Source organism: Eschscholzia californica, unplaced genomic scaffold, assembly GCF_041429995.1.
Source record: "Eschscholzia californica isolate CP2 unplaced genomic scaffold, dmEscCali1.0.p SCAF_1, whole genome shotgun sequence".
Taxonomy (NCBI): domain Eukaryota; kingdom Viridiplantae; phylum Streptophyta; class Magnoliopsida; order Ranunculales; family Papaveraceae; genus Eschscholzia; species Eschscholzia californica.
In genome coordinates, this window is record NW_028238198.1 from 73,965,230 (window position 1) to 73,990,209 (window position 24,980).

A 24,980-nucleotide genomic window follows, 5' to 3' on the forward strand; every position below is an offset into this window, starting at 1 on the left:
ATAACTCAGATTTTTCTCTATTTGCTCGATGCCAAGATAGGCCTTTCTCGCTTGTTTAGTAAGGTTTGAAGCTCTGGCTTTACTCCACTTCCACTTCCTCGGCCGACCCACTGACTAGCTAAGAATTACTTACATAGTTGTTCTTCGTCAGATCTTTTGTACGTGGGCGGGCCACTGACTCCTCAGTCTCTAATTTTACCCCGATTCCATCCACCCGACTATCCTAATGTGCACTTTATGTGAGGTTTCTTTACAGCTGTGATGTTGATAAAGCAAAATGGCAATGGGAAGCCGTTATGGAGAAAAGGAGACAATTTCAAGGCACATATCTCACTCATGTTTAATCAGGGTGGTCTCTTTTTTTAAGTGATGTCCATTTCGTAAGTGGATACATCCACACAGTATTGACAAATTTGATAGCATTGTAATCGACATCATCAACTTATTTTGGAAAAAATAAATAATCATCTACTTCTCAACTATGCCATTGAATAGGACAATGAATTAAATTAACTTTTATGTCTTGGTAATCCAAAGTGAAGCTCTCCGTCTTTCACAAAAACATCATCATCACCTCCTCCTAACTCCATTCACCACAACTCATATCAAAATCAAATTATCATGCAGTCTCGTTAAACGGTGGGCGCGTAGGAAGTAACCTATGGAGGCACACAGAAGTCACATCAACCAATAATATACTATGTTTGTTTTAGCCGGACTCCTAGATGAATCTTTGACCGATATACAATGGTGTATCATGTATGGTTGAACAAATAACATTTTACATTAACAACATACTTATAGCCTTAACAAAAAAAAAGAATTGCATTTATAGCTTCCCATTGTTTGCAATTTGAAATCATAAATGAAAAAGGAATCAGACTCATGCATATGGTAAAAATGTAAAAGTTCATTTGTTCAAAATTAGTAGTGACATACTCATCCCAATTGTCAAACATCTTTCTATTAACCTCAACAATGCAACATTTAGGTATGGTCTTTTATTTTCAAACTCCAATTTCTCAAATTGTAGAATCCATCCCAAATACATACACAACAATCTCAACAAAAAAAATACATACACAACATTATGTCACACTTAACATGTAAAAGTTATGAACTCTCCAATTTACATGTGGCATATAACATTATTTTGGGCGGTAAAGAAAAATATAAGGGGTTTCTTATTTTCCGACACCATCAAAACTCCGCTAGGAGTACGTGGTCAGACCAGACTCAGTAAGAGAAAGTTAAACCCACCATGAATTCGACCGGAAGTCGAGCATAGTGGCATTTTTTCTTTTCCGGTTTGTCTGTCATGGACTCTAAAATCATAAGTATTTGACAAACCAGATAAAGATACAATTATTGAAAATAACAATATTGTAATGTGATTCTTGGTGATTGTAGTAACTTAGTTTACTTTTTGGTTTGATCATGACAAAGATGATAGAGATTGATTTTATTCGAGTGGTTGTTTCATTGGCAATTCAAACACATAGAGATTGACAACTTTAGACCCAAAATTGGGATTTATCTTGCGGAGAAAAAACATTGGCAAGAAATGTGATTACTCCTTGTTCATTCTCTTTCACCAAATACTGATGGTTTTTTATAATCACATTCAATTCGTGGATACCAAACATGACAGGAGACAAATGTTAAATCATAAAATCTTTATATTTCAATAAAGAAAGATTTAACTTCCCTAATTTTTTCTGTTGAAATTTAAACTTCTCTAACTAGTTGTTCAATTGTTTATAACTTAAGAAGAAAAATAAATTATATCTCAAAAATAAAATAATAATTTATTTTCCTTTTACTAAAAATTGGAAGAATGATGTCTTTGACTTATTGATTTTATTTGTAGGTTGTTTAATTAACGATTCAAACCGAAATAAATATTACTCCTGATATTTCCTCTCACCAAATATTATTATAGTTCTTGATAATCACATTCCAGTCATACAAACCAAATATGACAGAAGACAAATGTTAAATTATAAATTTTTTTATCTATTAAGAAAATAAGATTTAACTTTCCTAACTAATTGTACCAATCCCTTGAACAAAATAATAATAATTATTATTATTATGCCAATTCTATTGTTTATAACTTAAAAGGAAAATAACTCATATATTACAAAGGAAAAAAATTAAGCTTTTTTCCATTGTTAAAAGCTGAAAGAAATTGATGCCTTGACTTATACCAAAATGGCAAAAAAATACAGTTTCTAGAACAATATTACACTTAACTATTTCTAAGGGCGGTCACGAGAATTGACGGGGGCAGCCGTATCACCGGACACAATTATTGCCGAAATATTTATAGGTCGCATTTTAGTTCTCGCCTCTCTCTCTCTCTCTACTCTTTTCTCTCTCAAGGTTTCAAGTTCAAGCTTCAACCCAACTAATTACAGTACTACTACACGGGCCTTTCAGTTAAGTTTCTCTCTCTACTTCTTTCTTTCTCTCTCTACTTTTCTCCTTCTTATCTCTTTACCTCCTTTTCTTCTTCTTCATTTCTCTTATTTATTCTTTCTCTCTTCCCCAATGTTGTCTCTCAAAACCCTAACAAAACTATAAGGTATTGCATGCAATTTTACAACTTGGCTTGATTTGCATGCATATAGTTCCTATTCAAAAATTCGATCTTAATTATTTATTTCTTTGTTTATACAAATTGAGAATCAATTGGATCTTACTTAGTTCATTATTAAGTTCTAAGTGAGCAAACTCTTGTTTAAGATAGAGAGTTAGAATTTGAAATCTGAAATACTTTAGGATTTAATTTTTTGTTTCTGAAATGAGTAGGGTTTTAAAAATAGAGATGAAGTTACTTGAACTTGTTGCAATTTGTTAAATGATTATGTTTGATTGATTGAATTTTGGATTTATAATGAGGATTAATTTGTAGGGTTATGTGGGGATTTGATTTTGATTTTTCAGATATCATAAGAACTGTTGAATTTATGGAGTCGAAGGTTTGCATGAACGGTTTTTGTAAGGCTAATTCGTCAATCAAGTGGAGAGATGGATGGGATTTACGATGTGGTGGTTTTGCAAACCTCTGTGATAAATGCGGGTACTTTTGATTCAAATTGAATCTCTTTACTGTTTTGATTTAATTGAACTTTGAAGCTAAAGTAAAAACAATTGAATACCCTAATTTCTAATTCACATTGTTATCTTATAAAACAAAACACTTGGGGAAACACTTAATGCAATATAATCTCAAGGAACACAAGTGCATGTTGTTTTTTGGATCAAAAGGGGCATCGAAATATCAATTGCATGAAAGTTTGAACTAGATATGTTAATTCATTTTATCAAAAGGTTGAATATTTTCCTGGTTGCATATATTTATTTTCCAGGGTTGCTTATGAACAATTGGATTTCTGTGAGACATTCCACCTAAAAGAATCTGGTTGGAGGGAGTGCCATTCTTGTGGAAAGGTAAGCTCGTCTTGTTATTGCTAGATTTTAGGTTCTCCCTCTGCATATTGCCTTATTTCTCATTTATTGAATTTGCAGCGTCTTCATTGTGGTTGTGTTGCTTCAAAGTCGTTGGTTGTACTACTTGACGATGGTGGTGTGGAGTGTATTAGCTGCATGAAGAGATATTTTTGCTCTGTAAGTTGAATTCTCGGACTTGGATTTATAGACACCGGTACTCATAATATCTGTACTTCTCTTTCTTTAGTTAGAAACTAAGGGGACATCTTGAAACACCAGAAATGATATTAAGTAGTATGACAAATGGTGCATGAAGGATTCTTAAAAGAAAAAAGAATTTTTGCGATTTATAAGCAACATAGAGTTGTTCCGACTGTCTGAAACTGGGAATGGATGTGTACTGCTAGGGCCAGTGTTATGTATATGATTCTTCATACATTGTGCTCTTTCTTTTCTTTTCCTTCCTTTCTTCTTCCAAATGGAATTTCTAGCTTTAAGTCCTCATTTATTTGGTTTTCAAATTTTGCAGTTACCAAGTGATCAAAAGGCGAATGGGAAGGTATTGCAAATGGATAACAGTGTGGTAGAAAATAAACAAATCAGCTTACCCGAATCCCTGAAAAATGAGCCGAATGGGACTTTTTGCCAAGTCAAAATCAATCAAAACATACCTTCTTCTGTTGAGGAAACTGGGTGCATAAAGACACCTGTTGAAAAACCAGAAGTAGCAGAAGATTTGCTTCCGAAAACAACTGCTGCAAGAACTCCTGTTGAAGTACGTGGAAGGAATTATTCGCGTTATAGGCCGAGGACTACAGAACAAGAACTGCAACAGATACCTAGAGAGTATCCAACTACGTATAGTATTTGTATATATATTTCATATAATAAGCTACTGTCAGGATTCCATATTTGATACATTCATTTAAGAATTTGATCCCCTTGACTGCATTTATGGACGCCCAACCACAATGGTGCCATTGTTTGAAAAGGTTCTGACAGCAAGTGATACTAATAAAATTGGTCGAATCGTTCTCCCAAAAGCATGTGCAGAGGTGAGTAATAACCAAGCATAACTTCTCAAGCTTTTGATCTTGAAATGCCTAAGAGTTTCTACTTTTTAGAAGAACCCTTGGGATTGTGCAAGGTTATAAATATGTTGATTCAACTATATCCAGGCATATTTTCCTCCTCTATCTCAAGCATCAGGGCGTCCTTTAAAGATCCAAGATACGAAGGGAAATGAGTGGGTATTTCAGTACAGATTTTGGCCTAATAACAAAAGCAGGATGTACGTCTTAGACGGTATAGCAGCTTGCCTGAAGTCCATGCAATTACAAGCTGGTGATGCTGGTAATTTGCTTTCTCTTCTATTCCACAGCAAGTTGTTTACTCTCTTCACCTATTTTATAACTTCTAGACGTACCCCCAGGAACCATATACTACATGCCTAGGACGTTGATATGTTTAGTCGATTAGTAACCATAAGCAGTGCTTGGGACAAATAGAGAATAATGGGTGTGGTGCTTATAGATTGGTTTTTCTCCTCGTAGCAAGATGAGGGTCATATAATACATTTTTCCTCGCTACTTGCTTTTTGCCGTGGTTAACCGTTCTTCTATTTCATTTCCCTGTTTTAGGTTAAATGGAAGCTTGTCTCTTTCTAATTTGCATTTCTTTGTTGCAGTGACATTCAGCCGGCTAGAACCCAAAGGAACACTTGTTATTGGGTCTCGAAAAGCATCAAACTCCGGGACTCCACAGGTAATTCATCCCAACATCTTCAGCTACAATTCTAGAAGTGACAAATGTGCAAAACCTTATTGTGGGGTTTCAGATGATATAAGTCCCAAAAATTGAGTAGTCCTCTCATGCTGAATATGGATACATTTATCCTTCATGTTTCGTCTTTCTCTGACAAAAGTGCACAACCAACTATTTTTGTATTGAAGTGGCGTCTTAAGATCTCAAACTCTGGTACCTTAGGCTCACAAAACCTCACCTTTTCTCTTAATACTTTATTCACCATTCAGAGAAAAACTGACACGGAGATATGCAAAAAGGTGATCATATTCTGAAACTTTTACCCGAATAAAAAGGTCGATTGAATTTTAGTATTTACGGATGCATTATGCTTATTATACTTTCAATTTGAAGTCATACATGAAGAAGTCATGAATACCTTGGTACTGAACCATTTGGTTGAGTGCACAATTGCCTTGAAACTTTATCTGCATATAATTTCCCAGATGCATCCATACCCAGAATTCAGATAAAAATATATATTTTCTGTTATCTTTTTAGTTTATATTAAGACCAGAATGTTTATTTTTTTCTTTATTTCTTATCTAGAATTAAAACAAAATATACACCTGAAGGCGTATTCCACAAACTGTAAATAGACTATTTAGATTTTTTTCAAAAACATGACCAAGAAATACCCATAGTTGCGTCAGACGAACTTCTGATGTAGGATGAAAAACAACAATCCACGGTTCATTTTTAGATAATACTCCTCATCAATCATGTAGCAACGTTATGTATATGCAAATTGGCCATGATATTTTTCTTCGGATCTTTGACATTAATAGCGAGCAAAAACAAATGTGGTTAGCGAGCTCTCGTGCCATCTTTGCAGATATTTTCATATACTTATATGTGCAGGGGTTTTCTCAGGAAGTGTTATACCTCTTCTGTACATATTATTTTCGATGTACAAAGTTCCAATGAACCGCCAATAATGAAAATGTGTATTGACTCTTTATTTTATTTTTTCATTTTGCGGTTGTTAGGTAGATTCGAGGAAGCGGAAAATGGCTACAAGCGAAAAGCCAACCCAAGAACCTGAAGAAGAAAGTTCCTATGGGCTAGAAACTCTGGCTACTCTTGCTGTTCTAGGAGGGAACCTGAGTGATTCAAGTTCACCATCAATTGATACCGAAGTCAATAATCGTCGCCATTTTCTTGGTTGCCGATGCATCGAATGCGTCCAGCCTTGGAATAAAAAGGACCGTAAGCACAACTACTCTCGAACTTGTGAATAACTTGCTTCGCCATCGTCTTATTTTCTTCTAAGACAACAAATGTAAATAACTTCAATTTTGGGAACTTAAATTATGCAACTTCATATATACTTAACTTGGTATACTGATAGGCACTTGGAATAAAATTATACATGTGTTAGAAATATTTGGTAACTCTTTTCGTTATTAATTTCCTTTGAGTTTTTTAATGTCAATTTGTTGTTTTTTCTGCAAGATATAGAATGCAGTATAATGTAGATGGTCAAAAAGAATTTTGATATAGCGTTACTCTTTCAGTATTATGTAGAGGAAAATAACCTAGCGAATGACTAACTTTTGATCACAATTTTTGTTCTTGATAAATCTTGAATTTTGTAATAAAATTTAGTTCCTTTACAAGTTTTATTTATAAAGGATGTCTGATTTTACTGATGTGGGATCAATCAGACCATATCTTTGAGAAATCTTAATGGTTTACATTCAAAGTAACTGATTGCTCCGAGTCAGTTTTGGTAGCACTTTCCTCTCAATTCTCAAATAAAAACTGCTTGTGATATCAATACTTTTCATTAGGACTATGAGTAAAACCCTAATGGTTGTAGCCCTTCCTTTAAAGTTTCAACTATTCTTATCATGGTTTGTCATTCATTGTTTCAACAAAAAAAATGGTTTGTCATTCATGACTGCATCTTGACTTGTCTATGTGGTAATATTAGCATATGTCTTTGACACAAGACCTCCCCAAGATTCTTGCTCTTTCCCTTGTTTTTATAGCTTGACTTCAGAAGAATTTTTTCTATTTCTTCGTATGTCCGAACTCATAACTGATTGAGCTTGAGGATTGTTTGGCGTCGAAGGGGAATAATAAGGACTAATTGTTGTAAAAACTGTCAAAAGTAAATGCTTTATCTCTCTCTCGCGATTTCTTGATAAATGATATAACGAAATACAACAATACAAGCATAAAGAAAGAGTTTCTGAGTATCAACTTATAAGATTACATTGCAAAATAGTCCAATAATCAATACAAGTAACATTTGAATAGCCACCCATGGAGTATGCTTGGATCCTCTTCCTATGTATCCTCCAGCTGAAAATAAAAGTTAAATGGTTAGTCTAGTCTTATCTCTGAAGCAATATGGCAGAAAATGTTTACTTACAACCATTTTCAATGTCTTATTTCAAGTATGAATTGAAGGTTTTCAGGAAACCCTAATTACACCTATTATTATATGGCCTAAGGCTGATTCTTAGTGAGAATGATAAGGTTACCATCCACAGAATAGATAGATTGACCCTTGAGCAACTTTTTGAACAATTTAAAAGTCATTTTCAAGAATCAAAGAAAATGAAAAATAGGAAAGCGAGTATATCGTCGAAGAATTCTTACCACATTCTCTGGTCGAGTTGGTCGAGCTAGGACATTCACAAAGCATAACCTCTGTTTCAGTATCAAATCCACAAATCCCCCCGGTTCGTTGACAACGATCACACCCAGTATTTGGAACCATATAAGAAAGCTTAATCCCATAGGACCAATCCAAAGGTCCAACACCATTCAACTGATCAGTATTATAAACTGTAGTATAATGAGAACAATCAAGTATATTCATACTCATTATTTTCACCGTATTATAACCCGTATAACAACAACCGGGTGTCCCATTACCCGAAACACCATGAAAGATCTTATAAGAAGTACAAGAATTATATAACTCATCACAAGAATGACCAGAGAAGTTAAAACAAAGTGAACGATAATGGTTAAGAACAGGAGAATCAATTGAACAATTTAAAAGTACAAAAATGGTGTCTGAAGTTGGAGGAATTATAACAGATTGAATATCAGACATGATAAAATCATGGTGAGGTTGTAAAGTTGTACAAGTTGACATACTTGGGTCATAAATCACAATTGTTTGTTTTTCATAATCTATAGATCTAACTCTGTAATTTCCTGAAGTGGTTAAGAAGAACAAACTATCTCCACTACAGTTTAACATTTTTCGATATTGTGAAGCACCACAACCATCATCGATACCGAATGGGTAGTTAATGGCGATTCCTCCACAGAGGTTTCGACAAATGGGTAGGGACTTTATTGGTTTTATAAGGTTTAGAATTTGAACTAAAATGATTATGAAGAAAATGTATTTGAAGATGAAGAACAATGAGAAGGAGGAATTCATTTTTTGGTTAGGTTTTCAGGAGCTTACTATTTTTCCAAGTTGAAGTACTTTTTAATTTAAGAATTCAAAGGAGTGAAATTACTCACAATTTTGGAGACTTTTTTGAGACCATCTTTTAATCTTTTAGGGTGGCATTAATCATTATGTTCATATCTAAGTTTGACAAATCAACCTATTTTGGATTTGAATTACAATGGCTTTATTTGTATAGACAACTTTATAAAGTGGAAACTTTTGGTAGAACCAATGTGAAGATTTCTACATAATGGCTTCTTTAGTGAACCCTAATTATGTCAAATGAAAGTAAAATATTCTACATGTAGAGATTTATCATTCATACTTTCTAATCTTTGAGACTTCAATCTAGGAATCAATTTTTGTTGTCTCGGTCCAAATGAATTGACCAAGTCAAGAGAGTCACCTAATTAAGATTTGAAAAAAACAGAGTGCTCCTATAATTTTCCAATGGGGAATGGACTGATTTGATAAAGGCTGCCCATAACGAGATAAACCTAATTTCATTCTACTAGCATCCATTTCCTCGTTCTCAGTTCTCACACAGGAGTAAGTAACTACAGGAGCATCCTCGGTGAGAAACCCTAACCCTAAACCTTGTTGTTTTCTCACTGTCAACGAAGATGCAGATCTTCGTGAAAACCCTAACGGGTAAAACCATTACCCTAGAGGTTGAATCCTCAGACACGATCGACAATGTCAAAGCCAAGATCCAAGACAAGGAAGGAATTCCACCAGATCAACAACGTCTCATCTTCGCTGGAAAACAACTTGAAGATGGAAGAACCCTAGCTGATTACAATATCCAGAAGGAATCAACTCTTCATTTGGTTCTTCGTCTAAGAGGAGGAGCTAAGAAGAGGAAGAAGAAGACTTACACTAAGCCAAAGAAGATCAAACACAAACATAAGAAGGTTAAGCTCGCTGTACTTCAATTTTACAAAGTTGATGATTCAGGAAAAGTTCAGAGGTTGAGGAAGGAATGCCCTAATTCTGAATGTGGAGCTGGAACTTTCATGGCTAATCATTTTGATCGTCATTATTGTGGTAAGTGTGGGCTTACTTATGTTTACCAGAAGGCTGGAGGAGATTAAGGTGAGATACATTAGTTCTTCAATTCAGGAAAAAAAGTGTTTTTTTTCTTTAATTTAGGGTCTAATGAATATTTTTGATTTGAGTTACTTTGATCTTCTACTTGAATTTTATCTAAGAATGATATGGAATTTTGATTAGAATACCATGTCTTTGATTGTGGGGATGAATTATCATGAATAGAAGATTATGGTATTTTTCAGTTTCATGAATATTATTTGTTTGCTCTCACCATATTTAGCTTTAAACATTTCTGTGTGATTGAGATTGCTAGGGTTTGTTGTGCATTGCTTGTTATGAATGTTCGACAGTAGGATTTTGCTGGGTATAGATGAGTGCAGATGGTAGTGGATTGTTTAGTGTTTGATTAGTTTCCTCTTACTGTTTAAAGGAAATCTAGATCAAATAGTTGATGGTTTGGTGTTTTGAGTTTTCAACGATATTACTAAAACAAGCACAGTTTTTTCTAGTCCGAGTAACGAATTCTCCCATTAGCATTCATATTATTGGGGGTTTTCAGTCCACCCAAATAACAAGTGAATCAATCGCTTTGATCCTATTCCAAGAACTTAACCCTAAAGTTAGTTGTTATGTGCCGATCAAGAGAAGTGAAAACAGAAAAGAAGAAAGATATGAATTTTGGTTTTCGTCTGCAAATTTAGTAAATATGAAGGGGTTTTATAGTTCCAAGTAATATCCTAATTGTATGTACAATAACAATTAGTAACCATTGCTGGTGAAATTACTAACAAAATCTCTACCTACCTATAATAACTTCACATATGAATTAGGGAATAATCTGGAAAAGGCTGAATTTTTCGCCTTCACAAGCAGTGCAAAAATTCCGAAGCAAGGGACATGAATTAGAGCTAGGGCGAAATACCTGCAACCCAAATTACTCTGATTAGTAAACCACGAGGTGTTAGCTGAAGCTTGGTTCAGACTAGGGTACCCCTCCGAAGGAGCGAAGTTCTAGTCCTTCCTTTCATGGTCATATAGGAATTTAGTCGGTTTTTACACCATATGGGCTCGTCAAACTAGTTCTAGCCTTTCCGTATGATCACAATAAGACGGGAAAGCATAAAGCGAAAGAAAACTAAATAGAGAAGAGGTCAGTAATTTTACCACAGAGGTGCCCATGGAGTTGAGAGCTCAAGGAAAGCGTAAGGCCACCTATTTGAAACATAGAAAGCAGAGGGGGAGAAGATAAGAAAACGTATATTTCTGTCTTTAGCAGTGTAGCTTGTTTAGGAAAATGAGAAGACAATACTAACCATGTAAAACCACAAGCATGAAGAACCCACTGGTAAGTGATGTATACAAAGCTCCAGATTATGAAATACGTGAACCCGAACCAAGGGAATGGCTACATAGATACGATGCTTTTGTTAAGTTATCAGGATAAAAGTCTGAGTATAAGGAAACGACAGACAGTATAAAATATTGGCGGAGAGAGCTTTTCAGTTTCAGGATAATGAGTTTGTGCTTACGAGATTGTTGAGGGTGCTGTCGATAAGAAGGAAGACAACATTGAGAGAATGCATGCACCCCATGAACTGTGAAACCATGATTAGTAGAAAATCAGAGCAGATTAAGTGCATTTGTCAAAAGTAATCTATAAGAACCAACATAAATAAATAAAGATCGAGTGGCAGCAACTAGGATTACACTAGTGCACAAGTCAAGATCCATGTAACTAGTATTTTCAAACGCTTTATCTTACATATCATGATATCATTTCGAATCATTCGTCATAAGTCTATCAAGTCCGAAGGGTATCGACAACTTGTTTAAATTAGAATGGGCAAGACAACCAAAATCATTTCATATAACTTTGTGTTCCAAGGAGAAGGATAGTAAGATACCAGAGTCAGTCTGAAGTTGTGGCCAGTGAGAAAAGGAACAAGAATGAACCAAAAGACAATGTCCGTAAGCACCGCAGCACCTGCACAAGTCTACTAAAACAAACAAACAATCAGCTGGAGATGAAAATCGGAGTTCTTAAAATGCTGCAAAAATAAGAATTGCTGACATGAAAACATACATCATAATCATGAAAGAAAAGATTTGAAACAGGTTAACCTGATATATAACTAGCATCAGATGTCCCCAAAACCCAACTCGCCGTTCAGTCTTTTTTAGCTCATGATAGATTTGCAACTTGGTAACATCCCTAACCTCGTTTGACCTAAAACTTATTGCTGTTACAGATTCACCCTCATCCATATCCCTTTTCAGGAACCCATCTCCTTCCTCATTTCTGGCAGCAGTGCTAGTCCTCAAATACTCCCAACATCCATGAGCAGATAAAATAGTTCCAAGCTATACAAACAACACATGTTAGGCTTTCGAAAACCTCGTTATCAATTTAGTTCAATTGTCTGTTCTCAAGCACCAAATGAGGATTTAGGGCAGAACTTACCCCAAAATAGATAACTACTAATGTAAAGGTCCACCTGAAAATGCAAAAGAAGACTTCAATAAAAAACTATAAAATTTCAATTGTGATAAGCCCTAAACGAAATTTGATAGTGTTTGATCAGGAAAACAGATTAAAATCTTAAATATATATACCAATTTGATGCTGATTACAAAAAATACCCAAAAAAATTGATGAAATTTCAGAAAGGGAAGGGTTTTGATCTTACTGTGTGTAGAAATAGTAAGCCCAAGCTCCACGTAAAGAAATTTCACCAAAGAGGAAAAAAGACATGATAAGAAAGACGGAAGCTCTATAAATTAGAAGCCAAATTGGATTGAGTTGCTTCCAGCATGGAATCCAGAGATCATAAACACTCAAAGAAGTTGTACTATGCCTTGATTTATTATAAATCAGTTTAGTAGCTATAATTGCTGGAATTATCATGACCAAAGCACATACTGGAACTTGCCATTTGAGCCAGTAGCTTAATCCTTCGTTTGATGGAATTCCCATTTGGGTCGAAATTATGAAACCCTAGAAAAATTTTTAGATAGAGAAAAAATTCTAGAGGTTCAACGGAAAAAAAAAAAAAGAGAAAAAATTCTAGAGAGAGAGAAAGAGGATGGATTGGGAGTACAGATTCAAGGGGGGGGGGGGGCAGGTACTAGAGACAGTCAATTAGAAATGATGGCGCCTACTGATATGGACTGGGTTAATTAGAGGTTTACACGTGGATAGAACGGTTAACTTCGATCTAAGTAACAAATCTATGGGGAAATTGACGTGGCGTCATCTAAACCGTTACTCGATTCTATACCGATTGGTTGATTTTTTTGGATATATTAATACGATGTGATAAATACGATAACTACCGACATGTTACTGGCCTAAAGTCAGACAAATTAAGTAGTCTGAAGCCTACATAAACTATTTTATTTATAGTTAAGTTCAATATTCTTAAATTTCACTTCTATAGGATCGAACCTAAGACCTTCACATTACGAAGTAGATGCACTTACTAAATGGGTTACTCGTTGTTCGCTATACGGATTGCTTACTTGACATTGTGATCTGGACCAACTTTCACTTGCACCTCTTACTTAACTGCCTACTATTTTGTTAATTTTGAAATTTTGAAATTATTTGAATTGAACCACTCATTTCCAAAAGAATATGATTAAGTAACCAGTAGTAATAGAGACGCCTAATATTGTGGGGTGAAATTGGGTCAGACGGTTGGGTTTTAGGCTTGGTTATCAAGAGAGAAAAATGAGGTGAACTCTTAGCTGTTTGTTTTTTTTAACGTCTGAATCTGAATTTGCTGAATCTGAATATGCTAAACTGAATTTGCTGAATCTGAATTGGCTGAGTTATATTGGGAGTTAGATGTTTGTTTTCTAAATCTGAATTGATAGGTCTGAATTACATTTTTGACACTTTTACCCTTATTTCATAGGTTAGACAAACATAACCTAAACTGAAAACCTAAACCCTAATTTCTCTCTTCCCATGTCTAAAATAAAAAGAAAAACCTAAACCTAATTTCTCTTTCTTTCTCATATTTCTGCCGGCTCCTCTCTGCAACATTCTTCCTCTCTAATAAAGCAAGTCCGGCGAGGAGGTCCGATCATGGAGGTGCGACTAGGGATACACTCTCTCTCTTTCAACCCCTTTCTCTCTCTCTCTGTCCTCTTTCTCTCACCAACAGATTGCCTAAAATCGGCCAGATCCGGCAGGTTCCTTTGTATTTCTTTCTATCTGTCCCTCTCTCTCTAATCGATCTTCAGAATAGTCAAGGATTTGGCAAGGATTTACGATGACAAGATCTGGTTTATGCGTTAGTGGTGGTATTTTGTGGTGTCGTCGGTTTTTGGTGGGTGGTGGTGGCAGGGGTTTGTACCTATTGTGGTGGTGGGGTTTGTGTTGGTGGTGGTGTTCGTGGTCTAGGTGTTGGTGGTGGTGTTCTCGGTGGTGTTGGTGGTCGTGGATCTGGGTGGTGGTGGTCTGGGTGGTGGCGGTGGTGGTGGTGGTGGTGGGGGATCCTACATAAAATATTTGACTGAAAATATATATAATTAATGGTCTGACTTAGATGCTGGTGGTGGTGGTCGTCGTCTTATAGATGGTGGTGGTGGTGGTCTTACTTATAGATGGTGGTGGTGGTGGTCTTATAGATGGTGGTGGTGTTGGTCTGACTCATTTGGTGGTGTTGTTGGTCTTAACTCATTTGGTGGTGGTGGTCTGACTCATTTGGTGGAGGTGCTGGTCTGGCTTAGGTGGCAGTGGTCGTCTGACTTAGGTGGTGGTGGTCGTCTGACTTAGGTGGTGGTGGTTGTCTGACTTAGGTGGTGGTGGTCGTCTGACCAAGTGGTGGTGGTCGTCTGACCAAGTGGTGGTACGATTTTGCCGGTGGTGGTGGTGTTTACTCATTTACTGTTGGGACAAAAATTCTAAAATACAAAGGCATGAACGTCATTTGTCGAAATTCAGCAGTTGGACCCATTTTTCAGACTTGTTTTGAAGTCTGAAATATATAGGCTCTTTTTCACCCATTTCAGACTTCGGCTCAATTCATCCCAATTTTCAGATTTTTTTTAATTTGAAAACAAACATCTGAAATCTGAATTGGGTTCCAATTCAGATTTCAGATCTGAAAAAAATAAAAAAACAAACAGCACCTTACTGTTTGACCAGTTTTCAGGCCTACTTCATTTTATAAAATAAAAGCTGAGATTGTTAGAGGCGGCCAGGTAAGAGATCCTAGTGGGAGTTAATCTAGCATTATTGTTTATAAAATTTTGAAAGTTGTGATTTCTGACACTTGGAAGGAGTGTAATTTTCCTTATTAGTCAATACAACAATGATGCTATGCGCTATGCGAATCCCCACAACCCCGGTGACATGATGTGGTCTAGCCACCCGGGCATAGCATCTCAGGTGGACACAAGAGGAAATGAATTTTCCAGTTTTTAATTATAATGAGGGCCTTCCCTTAAAAAAATGGCTAAATTCGTAAAACTCAAATCAATTTCCCTCTTTAGTGTGACTTCTCCTTTAACAAGTTTTCAGGTACAGTTCGGTGGGTTTCTTCAACAAGTTTTTTCTTCTTTTTCAACTCCAACTAGACAGATAGAGACAGAGAAAAAAAATATGATCAATTTGTAGAGAAAAAGAGATCCTCTTCTTGCCCTTAATGATGAAGAAAAACCAAAACCTTAATGTAGAACAATGAAAAGAAAACCCTAAGATTTGGAATGAGCTCCTCGTCCATTTTTTAAGGGAAGCTCCTAATTGTAATGAAAGTACTTTTAACGGGCTATCTTTGAAAAACTGGGAAATTCATTACCTCCAGTATCCACGAGAGATGCTATGCCCGGATGGCTGCGCCATGTCAGCGTGCCGGGTTTGGGCCAGGATTGGCTCGGGGCATAGCATCATATTGTAGTCAATATACTTTATAGGTTACGTACATTTTATGTTAAAATGGAAAGAGTTTCGAAGGAGTTCTTTTTAATAGTTTTATGTTAAAATGGAAAGAGTTTCGAAGGAGTTCTTTTTAATAAGATAAATATTAGGCCGCGACTTTGGGGAATAAAGAAAAATCTCGGGGGAATAAAGATTTTAGTAAATAAGATTTGACCTAAAGCGGTTTTCATTTTAGGTCCAATAATTGGATTTCTTATTTTTTTGCCCCCATAATCTTCATCCTTTCTGTTCTTCTCTCTCATGGTGCTCTCTATCTCTTCATTTGAAAAACTGAAAAATCCATAGGAGTATCTCTCTCTCTCTTCAAAGATGGCTTTCTCGGTCAAATAAAAACTCTCACAATTAAGCATTAATGGTTATTCTTCCGCTTCTGCTCCCAATCTTAAGAAGAATCTGACCATCCTCTTTCCATACCATGTGACAATTTCAAACAATTGTTGACCTCTCTCTCTATGTAGATCTCTATAGGTAGATCCTTAATCTTAAACAAGCTATGTTCATGATCATTATTTATATCTAGCCATCCAGTTGTATTATAAAACATCTTTCTGCTAAAGCACAATGATGAAAGAAGCTTCAATGGAATCAATACTTGTAAGAAATGGGGGGATGAGCATAGCACTTGCGGCAATCATCTTGTCCTGGTTTACTTTTTCGCTGAAGTCATCAAAGATGGTTCAATAATTCCACCAGGAAGCCTCAAAGCAAAACGAAGAATTGGTTCTTGTAGAGTACGACCATCTTTGAGTGTTTACCGGCAAAGATCTAACGTTGCTGATCCGGATAAATCCCTCTCGTCTTGGATCTTAGCTTTGATATCATCAATAGTATCGCTTCACTTGATCTCTAAGGTTATGGTGTTTCCTGTTAGGATTTTCACCTGAATCTTTTCTGAACTTGTTTTCACATATATCAAAACCCTAACTTGGTCATTCTTCAAAGCAGATGACTAAGGGACTGGATGTAAGTTTCAGAAGCATTTATGGTGGTTGGGAGAAAGGAAGAGGAGATAAAGATTAGGGAGCAAAACATAACAAAATTAATTTTTGGACCCAAAACGAAGATTTCCTCTAAGTCACATCTTGTTGACTAGAGTCTTTATTCCCCCGAGATTTTTCTTTATTCCCCAAAGCCGCGGCCAAATATTATCATTTGTTAACAAAAAAAAAAAAGGCCAACAGTTGGTAGTCCAAGTGGTTCCAAGGTGTTGAAATAAACTCCAGAAAGCCATGGAGGTCCCAGGTTCGAAAGGGCGGTCATCGAACTTATCAAATCTTTGATGTATCAATGCCACAAATCTTTGATGTATGAATGTCAAATGTAATGACAAAAATAAGTCAATTTCCAAAAAAAAACATAAAAAAAAAAGAAACAAAAAAAAGACAAAGCGAGGGTAAAATCATTGATTAACAAAAATAAGACAAAGCAATGGTAACAGTCTGACTAACCATTCGTTACACCAAACGCAAGAGCTGATAAAAACAGTTACACCATACTTAAAGTCCAGATAAAGCATCCCAAAGAATATTGTTCTTCACTTGGACACTATTGAATAATGCCTTGCGGTTACAAAGAGGATAGTGATCAAATGTTCTAACAGAGTGGATACTCCAAAAAATTGTGGTTTCTATAAATTCCTTTTGGAGTTATGGGAGAAAGTTGGATCGGAGTCCCTCAATGATATCTTCTCCACTCTGTCAGCAAAATTCTTTAGTACAATGCCACACGGAAGGCCCGGAGGAATATAATTAAGTTGCTCAACTTCTTGTCCACCGTTAAAGATTTATCTGTTAGGGATGCCTACTGTTTATTCACTTAGAAAACAAAGGATCATCCTCCTATTTTCTCGATCATTTGGAAGCATCCAATTCCTTTTAGACTCAACATCTTCTTTTGGGCAGTATGTCTTGAGAACATCTCCACAACAGATTTCTTAGGTTTTATTACTACAAATAAATGCCCCCTTTGTGGTCTCGAAGAAGAATCTGTGAATCATCTTTTCCTTGGTTGCTCGATAGCTCACAACATTTGGTATAGTTTCATCCACAGACCACAGCTTGGGTATGTTCTGGGTCTTACCCAATTCAACCTCGAATGTGTTTCTCGCTTGGAATAGGCTGAAAGGTAGCAAACATAAGAAAGTCATCTTAGATATGATCCCTTTCGCCATCATTTGGACATTATGGAAGGCTAGAAATGATACCGTCTTTAATGACAAAACAGTCTCTAAAGAGAACATCTTCTTCTCGGCAAAATGCCTCATTTACCAATATTGAAGTAGGAAATTCTCTTGGACTACTGTTTTTTCTTTTGTTACCATGGTAGAGACTTGGGACTATTTCATTTCCCTTATGTAATCTTTTCTCCTTCCAATTAAAAAAAAACGTAACTGCTATAACTCAAAGGTTAATATCTCTTGGGCTTATAAATTAAAAACAATTTATTAGAAAGCATAGAAAATAGCCATGATAACATTTATCACATGCTTTTAAAAATCTCACCCAAAATAAGGAGAGGTCTCTAAAAGCTTATTCGAACCAAAAAATAGAAAATGAACATTGCACTTAATTCATAATAAATTAGTTAAATGAATTAACTAACAACTGTAACTTCATCCTTTGCAGGTACTTCTTGTGGTGGGAGATATTTTGCGCCAAGATCCTGGATGATCTTTTTCGATCCCTCAATTAAGTTCTTTATGACATCACCAGCCGGAATAATGTCCTTAACAAGCCCAACACCTTGTCCTGCATACATGACCATGTGTTCTAGTTCTCCAGCAGTAGACTGATTCGCCACTTGACCAGCAAATCGACGTAGAACAGTTTCCTGTATTTAACCATAACAACAATTAGATCATAATTTCATCAACATTAATGGAATGAATTAAGAATGCAAGTTCATACTCCTCCATGAATGATAGAATAACCAATGATTGGTTGTGAATCATCATTTTCCACATCTTCGGGTGCACCTTTCCATTGGTTATGGAAAGGTGTGTTGAGGCAACGAGTAGGTGCACGCCAAGTTGCACGACTGTACAGATCAGTGAGATCGGTATCGGCTTCAGTGTACTGCAATAATTGTTGCTTGTAGTAGTCATTTGCATAGGACTCCTTTGTTGCTACAAACCTACAAATACATAATTATCTTTTTTAAGAGGCAATATATAGCATGAAAAAATACCACTAATTAAAGAAAGATATGTAGTTTTGACTTTTCTCTTACGACGTAGAGTATTTTTTCTCCTAGACGATGTGGGACTATTATTATCAAAAGAAGAAAGAAGGAAAGGATGCGTATATACGTACCTAGTTCCCATGCAAATGCCGTGAGCACCCCATGATAAAGCAGCAACATAACCACGAGCGTCACCAATGGAACCTGCAGCAACTACTGCGATATTTCTGTCTCCAACTAAATCCACCACTCTTGGAACCAAAGCTGACAAAGCTACCTGTAGTTATATGTAGTTACAAAATTAAACACACTAATCCATGATCAAAATCATTAAATTGATTTAGTTACTCTTATAATTTTAGTAAGTAGTTCTCGATCATTTATCAGCCTCTTACATGACCAATTACGTGCCCTCCTGCTTCAACTCCTTGTGCAATAATACAATCCACACCAGCAGCTACGGCCTTTTCAGCATCAGCCAGAGATCCAATCTAATCAATTATAGTATTAAGTTTGAATTAGTATAAAACAATAGGAAAAACTTTATAAATTGAAACTAATCATATAACTAGAATTTAATTACTTGGTGCAAGATCTTGACTCCTTTAGCGTGCGCTTCATCCACCATTTCTTTGTTGAAATCACCCCAGTAGACTTGCATGCAAGCGAGCTTCTCGTCGAAAATAGCTTTCACAGTATTAGTGTTATCGAATTCCAAAAGAATACCGGCTCCGAAGGGTTTTTTTGTCAATTTCTTAGTTGCCGTTATCGCCTTCACCGTCATGTCATAACTATTCTGCATTAATTCACCATTTCTTAACCATTATATCCTCCACATTTAATATGTAGACTACCATTTATGAGACAAAAGATCATGCTCAAATCCCAGTAATTAAAGGATGTCAATGGAGTTTGGGATCAGGTAACCTAGAATATTTTTAGGGTCATTGTATCCTAAATTGTTTCCATTATTAACAAGTTAAATATCAACTATTCGCACGGATTATATTGATCCTAATATATATAATTGAAAAATATATCTTATAGATATACAATAAAGTGCAGGCAGAACAATATATGGTTGGAGGAATTGAACACTATGAGATCAAAATTTGGAAAACTTTTTGATGGTTGATCGACCAATTATTATTGCACCTTCGACTTTCATTGAAAATGACATTATAAGTTTTGAATGAAAGAAATTAGAAAAGAAAAAACATTGAACAAAACTAATATAATATTAGCATTAATACTAAAAAAATGCAATTTAAGAAAACTTTTTTTGTAACAAAAATGTATATGTAAGTAAATCAATCATTTAAGAATATAGGAATTTAAAAGAGAAATCAAAACGAAAAAAATTGAGCCATACAACTGGACTGGCCAATAAACCAATGCCACCGGCTTCAGCGACAGCTGCAACTAGCTTTGGGCCGGCGATATCAGCCCCCATAGGTGCCAAGACAATGCCATTATCGAAGCCTAAGATCCCACCGAAACTCATTTTCTTATTTTTCTTAGGAAAATTGAGCTAGGATAAAGGAAATGAAAAGAAGGTGAGTCTTGAGTTGGGAAATGTTGTTGTGTCTTGAAATACAATGAGGAGTTCTATTTATACCATTTGGCCACCATCTAATATTTAAAAATTCAACATACAGTGTGTCACATTTATTGTCCTAATTAATACGAAAAATAAGTTGATGGAAAATTGTAGCGGGATAATCTAGCACGTGCTTCGTTAAAAGTTTACTTTTACCATCCGAGATTTGACAAATAATTATTTTAAACCGATTGGGTTGATCCCAAATGTGTATCAACCCAACTCCAATCTATTGCTTGAGTTGGTAATAGAAATCTACAAGAATTAGAATACTTGCTTTCAAATAATTAAATGTTTTTCTTAATAATTGCATCCTAATCTTGATTTACACATTCCTTATTTAACAAGTTAACATATTGAGTACTAAAGTGTATATGGATTTAAATATGTAGCAGATCAAACTAGTAATTTATTATTACAGTGAATCCATAATCTGATTAACTAAATTACCTTCAGAATGTAGTGCCTAATCAGGTTTAGAGGGTCTATAATTGTGAGAATAGTCTCGCGTACAACAAAGATGATCTAGTAAATATAATTACTACATCTTCTTCATTCATTATCAATTGGTTTTGAGACAGATAACCACAAACTTAATAATATTTTAGAATAATTTTGATATTTTAGTTAATTTATTGACATAATATTTTTCAGAACTTAGCATTTAAATTTCTTATACATATATATATATATATATATACAAAGAGAGACGCACCAACCATACTCATACCGCTTTGCTCATTTATACATAAATCCATTTGGGAATAATAAGTGACAAAAAGGAAAAATATAAGTGTCCAAATTTGACAAAGATTGATTGTTTTTTTTCAAGAATTTAATTTATCTGAATGTGAATCATCTGAATTTCAATGTGCGCAAAATCTTTGTTAGACAAAAATATATATATTATGAAATTTGATTAGGGTAACTCAACTGTCAATCATATTTCAAATCTCCTTAAAAAAGAAACAAGTGCTACCGACCGAAAATCTATAAAAGTAAAAAGATACTATTGTTCCACTCTTGATGATACTTCCCTACACATGAACCTTTTATGAACATGATATGCGAGTAGCACGACATAATTTTTGGTAAATCTTGATAGTTACTTTCTGAATTAGGTATAGGCGTTGTTCACAGTTCATTGGTGTCTACATTGCATTATGTCCACCAAATTAAATTACACCCGAAGAATCTCTAGTTTTTCTCCAAAAGTATTTCATAATTTACATAGAAATGAAAAATATGCATGAGTGAGTGTGGTTATATATTGCAATATTCTCCTCGGTTGACCAACCTCTAGAATTTCTTTATTTTGTTAAAGTGATTATATTGCAGTAAAACTACCTTAGCTCTGGTCTATAGTTAACAATACACTACTTTTCTTAATTTTTGAAGTTCTTGACATTATCACTAATATAATACAAAAGTGTGGCCACCAAATAAATTTCAAATCTAAGTTAATTCAACCTCATTTATTTATCTAACTTATCACTAATTTCTTATAATTAACCATTTTTTTTCAATTAAGAATGAGTTAGATTAATAGAATGAATGTTAAATAGGAGACTATGAAAATCCCACGAGCTTCATGCACAAAACTTCCTCCACGAGAAGCTTTCCATTTCCTAAGAGGTTTGACATTCATTTATGAATTTGATGCCAATTGCCCCCAAATATAAGCAAATCTTCTAGGTGGGAATACAATTATAATCTCAAAAAGATTTTACCATTATTTTAGTTCAAAAAATAATTATTATAAATAGATGAAATCCTGCAACGTCAGTATCGCAGTGACAGACTAGAAGTTGTATTTTAATTAGATCATTGACGAAAACAATGTTTCTTCCTACGAAAGAATGAAAAGATCTCCTAATTCTTCAAAAGTAATCTATAGTTAGTAACCAACATAAACAAATATAGAGCTAGGATTATAAGTGCATTGTAGACTAATCCACAAGTCAAGATCCATGTAACTAGGATTTCCAAATACCCCCAACATCCATGAGCAGATAAAATAGTTCCAAGCTATACAAACAACATATGTTTGGCTTTCGAAAACCTCGGTACCAAATTATTTCAACTTTCTGTTCTCAATCACATGATAACGAGCACGGAAGGTCGGAAGCTCTATAAATTAGTGTAAGATTTACTCAAACTCCAATTTTATTTCCAATAGTTGTAATTGAGATTACAATGTGTATTTATACACTTTAGAGAGAGGAAAGATAGAATTCTGTTAGTATAACAGAATTTGTTATAACTACCTAAACTATAACTAGAATTAGTTATTAACTTCTAACAACTTCTTTAATCATTTTCAGATTAGTGGCTGCCTTCAGATTTCATCAAGTGGCTGCCTCCAGACTCCATTGAGTGGCTGCCTTTAGTCTTCACAAGACTCAATTATTGAATTGAGTCTCAGCTTATTGACTTTGACCGAGTGACTAGGGTTGAAGTATATAAGGTTTTCTTAAAACCTAATCTCATTTTCTCTTCTCTGAGAAACCCTAGCCGTGCTTCATCTCTGCTTCATCTCTCTACTGTTAACAGCCCCCCTCAAACCGATGGTGAAGAGGAACAATGAACCATCAGTTTGTCCCTTAAATGAGAGAAAACATCAAGAGATAATCCCTTAGTGAATATATCTGCGAGTTGATCTTTGGTAGAGATGTACTGAATCAATATAGATCCATCTGATACAAAATCTCTGACATAGTGGTAGTCGACCTCAATATGCTTCGTTCGAGCATGGAAAATGGGGTTCGAGGCTAGATGCTTCGCACTTATATTGTCACAGTGAAGCAGATAGGGCTTTTTCAAAGAGCATCGAAGCTCATCCATAAGATAAGAAATCCATACTCTCTATCGCGGTAGTTGATAGTGATTTGTATTCTGCTTCAGTCGATGATTTTACAACAGTAGCCTGTTTCTTAGAACTCCATGAGATAAGACTAGATCCGAGAAATACACAAAACCCTCCTGTTGACTTTCTCGAGTCTGGACATCCAGCCCAATCCGAGTCAGAATATGCTGAAAGCATGGATAAATCTCCTGAAGATAACCTAATACCTGAGCCCACAGAACCCTTTAAGTATCTTAATATTTTCTTGACAATAACCAAGTGTTTATCTATTGGTTTATGCATGAATTGGGCTGTGTAATTCACTGCAAAGGAGATGTCTGGTCGAGTTAAGGTGAGATACTGAAGAGCTCCAACTAAGCTTCTGTATTCAGTAGGGCTTGAAAGTTCAACACCATCTGAAATGGAGATTCTTTGACCACTTGAGACAGGTAATTTTGATGGCTTGGAATCCAGTAGAGAAGCTTTCTGTAGTAGTTGCAGAGTAAACTTCTTTTGAGTTAATACCATGCTTTTGTTGTTGAAATCAAAAGAGACCTCTATGCCCAAAAAATAAGATAAAGACCCTAAGTCTTTCGTCTTGAAAGCACCACTAAGATCAGTGATGAGTTGTGTGATCATAGAAATAGAATTCCCTGTGAGAATTATATCATCTACATATAGTAGAAGAACTAACATGTCCATATTGGAATAAAAAACAAACATGGAGTGATCTGTTTTACTCTTCTGAAATCCATACTGATATAAAAAGGTAGCAAACCTATTGAACCAAGCCCTAGGAGCTTGCTTAAGACCATAGAGAGCCTTGTGCAAGTGGCAGACATAATCCTTCTTATCTTTGTCAATAAAACCAGGGGGTTGGATCATGTAAACATTTTCCTCTAAAACCCCATGAAGAAAAGCATTTGATACATCAAGTTGTTTGATGTACCAGGATTTAGTAACTGCTATAGTAAGAATGAGCCTGATAGTACTTGCTTTAACAACAGGGCTAAAAGTTTCTGCAAAATCAACACCCTCTTGTTGATGAAACCCTTTGGCCACCAATCTGGCCTTGTACCTTTCAATGGTACCATCACTCTTTTGCTTCAACTTGTAGACCCACTTGCAACCCAAAACATTCATTTTACTGTCAAAAGGAACAAGAGACCAAGTTTTGTTCTACTGTAAAGCCAAGAACTCATCATTCATTGCCTTACACCATTCAATATTCTTTGCTGCTTCTTTATAAGAGTTGGGTTCAGTGGGTAGTTGCAAGATTGATAGATAGGCTACATTTAATGTGTTAGGTGAGGAAAAATGAGCCACAAAATCAGAGGGTAACTGTTTTAACTTGATTATACCATTTCTGCCTCTAGTGATGATTTGTTCAGCATGAAGTTGCCCTTGTGAGATAGTTGGTGTACTAGCTGAACAGTTAGGTGTCCCTATCTCATAGGTAGGTAGCTCCCTAGAATCAGAATTAGCTGGTGGGCTAGGTAATATACTAGATGAACCTAATTCATGGTTTGAGGGTTGTTCAGTAATCAGAGGTGGAAGTGGAAGTGAAATGAATGGCTCAATATTCTGATCACACCTAGACTGTTGCTTAGAGATGCTGGTATATGGAAAGTTACCTTCATCAAAAGTAACATGTCTGGAAATATAGAGTCTT

General features: G+C 35.4%; 5 protein-coding genes across 7 annotated transcripts in view; 2 read left to right on the plus strand and 3 right to left on the minus strand.

Annotated features, from left to right (window-relative positions):
* The first annotated feature begins 2,357 nt into the window (after window positions 1–2,357).
* On the plus strand, window positions 2,358–6,653 carry LOC147569053 (B3 domain-containing transcription repressor VAL2-like). 2 transcript variants are annotated; one of them, XM_086655513.1, is made up of 9 exons: window positions 2,358–2,441; window positions 2,950–3,085; window positions 3,375–3,456; window positions 3,535–3,633; window positions 3,986–4,302; window positions 4,415–4,511; window positions 4,635–4,809; window positions 5,144–5,220; window positions 6,249–6,653. In XM_086655513.1, the coding sequence occupies exons 2-9, from the start codon at window positions 2,973–2,975 to the stop codon at window positions 6,498–6,500; spliced, it is 1,212 nt and encodes a 403-aa protein (XP_086511639.1). In that variant the 5' UTR covers window positions 2,358–2,441; window positions 2,950–2,972; the 3' UTR covers window positions 6,501–6,653. The 2 variants fall into 2 exon arrangements, with proteins under 2 accessions (XP_086511639.1, XP_086511640.1); XM_086655514.1 differs by lacking the exon at window positions 2,358–2,441 and adding an exon at window positions 2,476–2,587.
* A 736-nt stretch (window positions 6,654–7,389) lies between these two features.
* Window positions 7,390–8,795, minus strand: LOC147569054 (wall-associated receptor kinase carboxy-terminal protein). Its single transcript, XM_086655493.1, has 2 exons — window positions 7,870–8,795; window positions 7,390–7,569 (listed from the first exon to the last, which is right to left on the minus strand). Exons 1-2 carry the CDS (start codon window positions 8,666–8,668, stop codon window positions 7,469–7,471), a joined length of 900 nt encoding a protein of 299 aa, XP_086511619.1. The 5' UTR covers window positions 8,669–8,795; the 3' UTR covers window positions 7,390–7,468.
* A 363-nt stretch (window positions 8,796–9,158) lies between these two features.
* Window positions 9,159–10,006, plus strand: LOC147569055 (ubiquitin-ribosomal protein eS31 fusion protein). Its single transcript, XM_086655495.1, has one exon. It carries the CDS (start codon window positions 9,307–9,309, stop codon window positions 9,775–9,777), a length of 471 nt encoding a protein of 156 aa, XP_086511621.1. The 5' UTR covers window positions 9,159–9,306; the 3' UTR covers window positions 9,778–10,006.
* Window positions 10,007–10,412: 406 nt separating this feature from the next.
* LOC147569056 (uncharacterized) lies at window positions 10,413–12,884 on the minus strand. Its single transcript, XM_086655492.1, has 8 exons — window positions 12,424–12,884; window positions 12,198–12,231; window positions 11,858–12,097; window positions 11,641–11,730; window positions 11,266–11,331; window positions 11,050–11,141; window positions 10,901–10,948; window positions 10,413–10,658 (listed from the first exon to the last, which is right to left on the minus strand). Exons 1-8 carry the CDS (start codon window positions 12,708–12,710, stop codon window positions 10,541–10,543), a joined length of 975 nt encoding a protein of 324 aa, XP_086511618.1. The 5' UTR covers window positions 12,711–12,884; the 3' UTR covers window positions 10,413–10,540.
* A 5,215-nt stretch (window positions 12,885–18,099) lies between these two features.
* Window positions 18,100–24,980, minus strand: part of LOC147569057 (uncharacterized) — a 41,532-nt gene continuing 34,651 nt past the window's right edge. The window contains exons 1-6 of one of the 2 annotated variants that reach the window (XM_086655515.1): window positions 20,236–20,493; window positions 19,447–19,659; window positions 19,259–19,354; window positions 18,995–19,140; window positions 18,590–18,815; window positions 18,100–18,512 (exon numbers count right to left, since the gene is read on the minus strand). In XM_086655515.1, coding sequence (XP_086511641.1) covers window positions 18,276–18,512; window positions 18,590–18,815; window positions 18,995–19,140; window positions 19,259–19,354; window positions 19,447–19,659; window positions 20,236–20,367 — 1,050 coding nt within the window. In that variant the 5' untranslated portion in view covers window positions 20,368–20,493 and the 3' untranslated portion in view covers window positions 18,100–18,275. Of the gene's footprint in view, window positions 18,513–18,589; window positions 18,816–18,994; window positions 19,141–19,258; window positions 19,355–19,446; window positions 19,660–20,235; window positions 20,494–24,980 lie in introns of those variants that run through there. The other variant, XM_086655516.1, reaches the window with a different exon arrangement.

Excerpts from the sequence above, each read along its gene's own strand:
- LOC147569055 (XM_086655495.1), top strand. The coding sequence starts at position 9,307 with ATGCAGATCTTCGTGAAAACCCTAACGGGTAAAACCATTACCCTAGAG.
- LOC147569053 (XM_086655513.1), top strand. The coding sequence starts at position 2,973 with ATGGAGTCGAAGGTTTGCATGAACGGTTTTTGTAAGGCTAATTCGTCA. Across the intron at positions 3,634-3,985 it reads TGAAGAGATATTTTTGCTCT|TTACCAAGTGATCAAAAGGC; the intron begins GTAAGTTGAATT and ends CAAATTTTGCAG. Across the intron at positions 4,303-4,414 it reads CTGCAACAGATACCTAGAGA|ACGCCCAACCACAATGGTGC; the intron begins GTATCCAACTAC and ends CTGCATTTATGG.
- LOC147569054 (XM_086655493.1), bottom strand. The coding sequence starts at position 8,668 with ATGAATTCCTCCTTCTCATTGTTCTTCATCTTCAAATACATTTTCTTC. Across the intron at positions 7,570-7,869 it reads CAACTCGACCAGAGAATGTG|CTGGAGGATACATAGGAAGA; the intron begins GTAAGAATTCTT and ends TTTTATTTTCAG.
- LOC147569056 (XM_086655492.1), bottom strand. The coding sequence starts at position 12,710 with ATGGGAATTCCATCAAACGAAGGATTAAGCTACTGGCTCAAATGGCAA. Across the intron at positions 11,731-11,857 it reads TGATGCTAGTTATATATCAG|ACTTGTGCAGGTGCTGCGGT; the intron begins GTTAACCTGTTT and ends TTGTTTTAGTAG. Across the intron at positions 11,332-11,640 it reads ACAACTTCAGACTGACTCTG|TTCATGGGGTGCATGCATTC; the intron begins GTATCTTACTAT and ends ATGGTTTCACAG.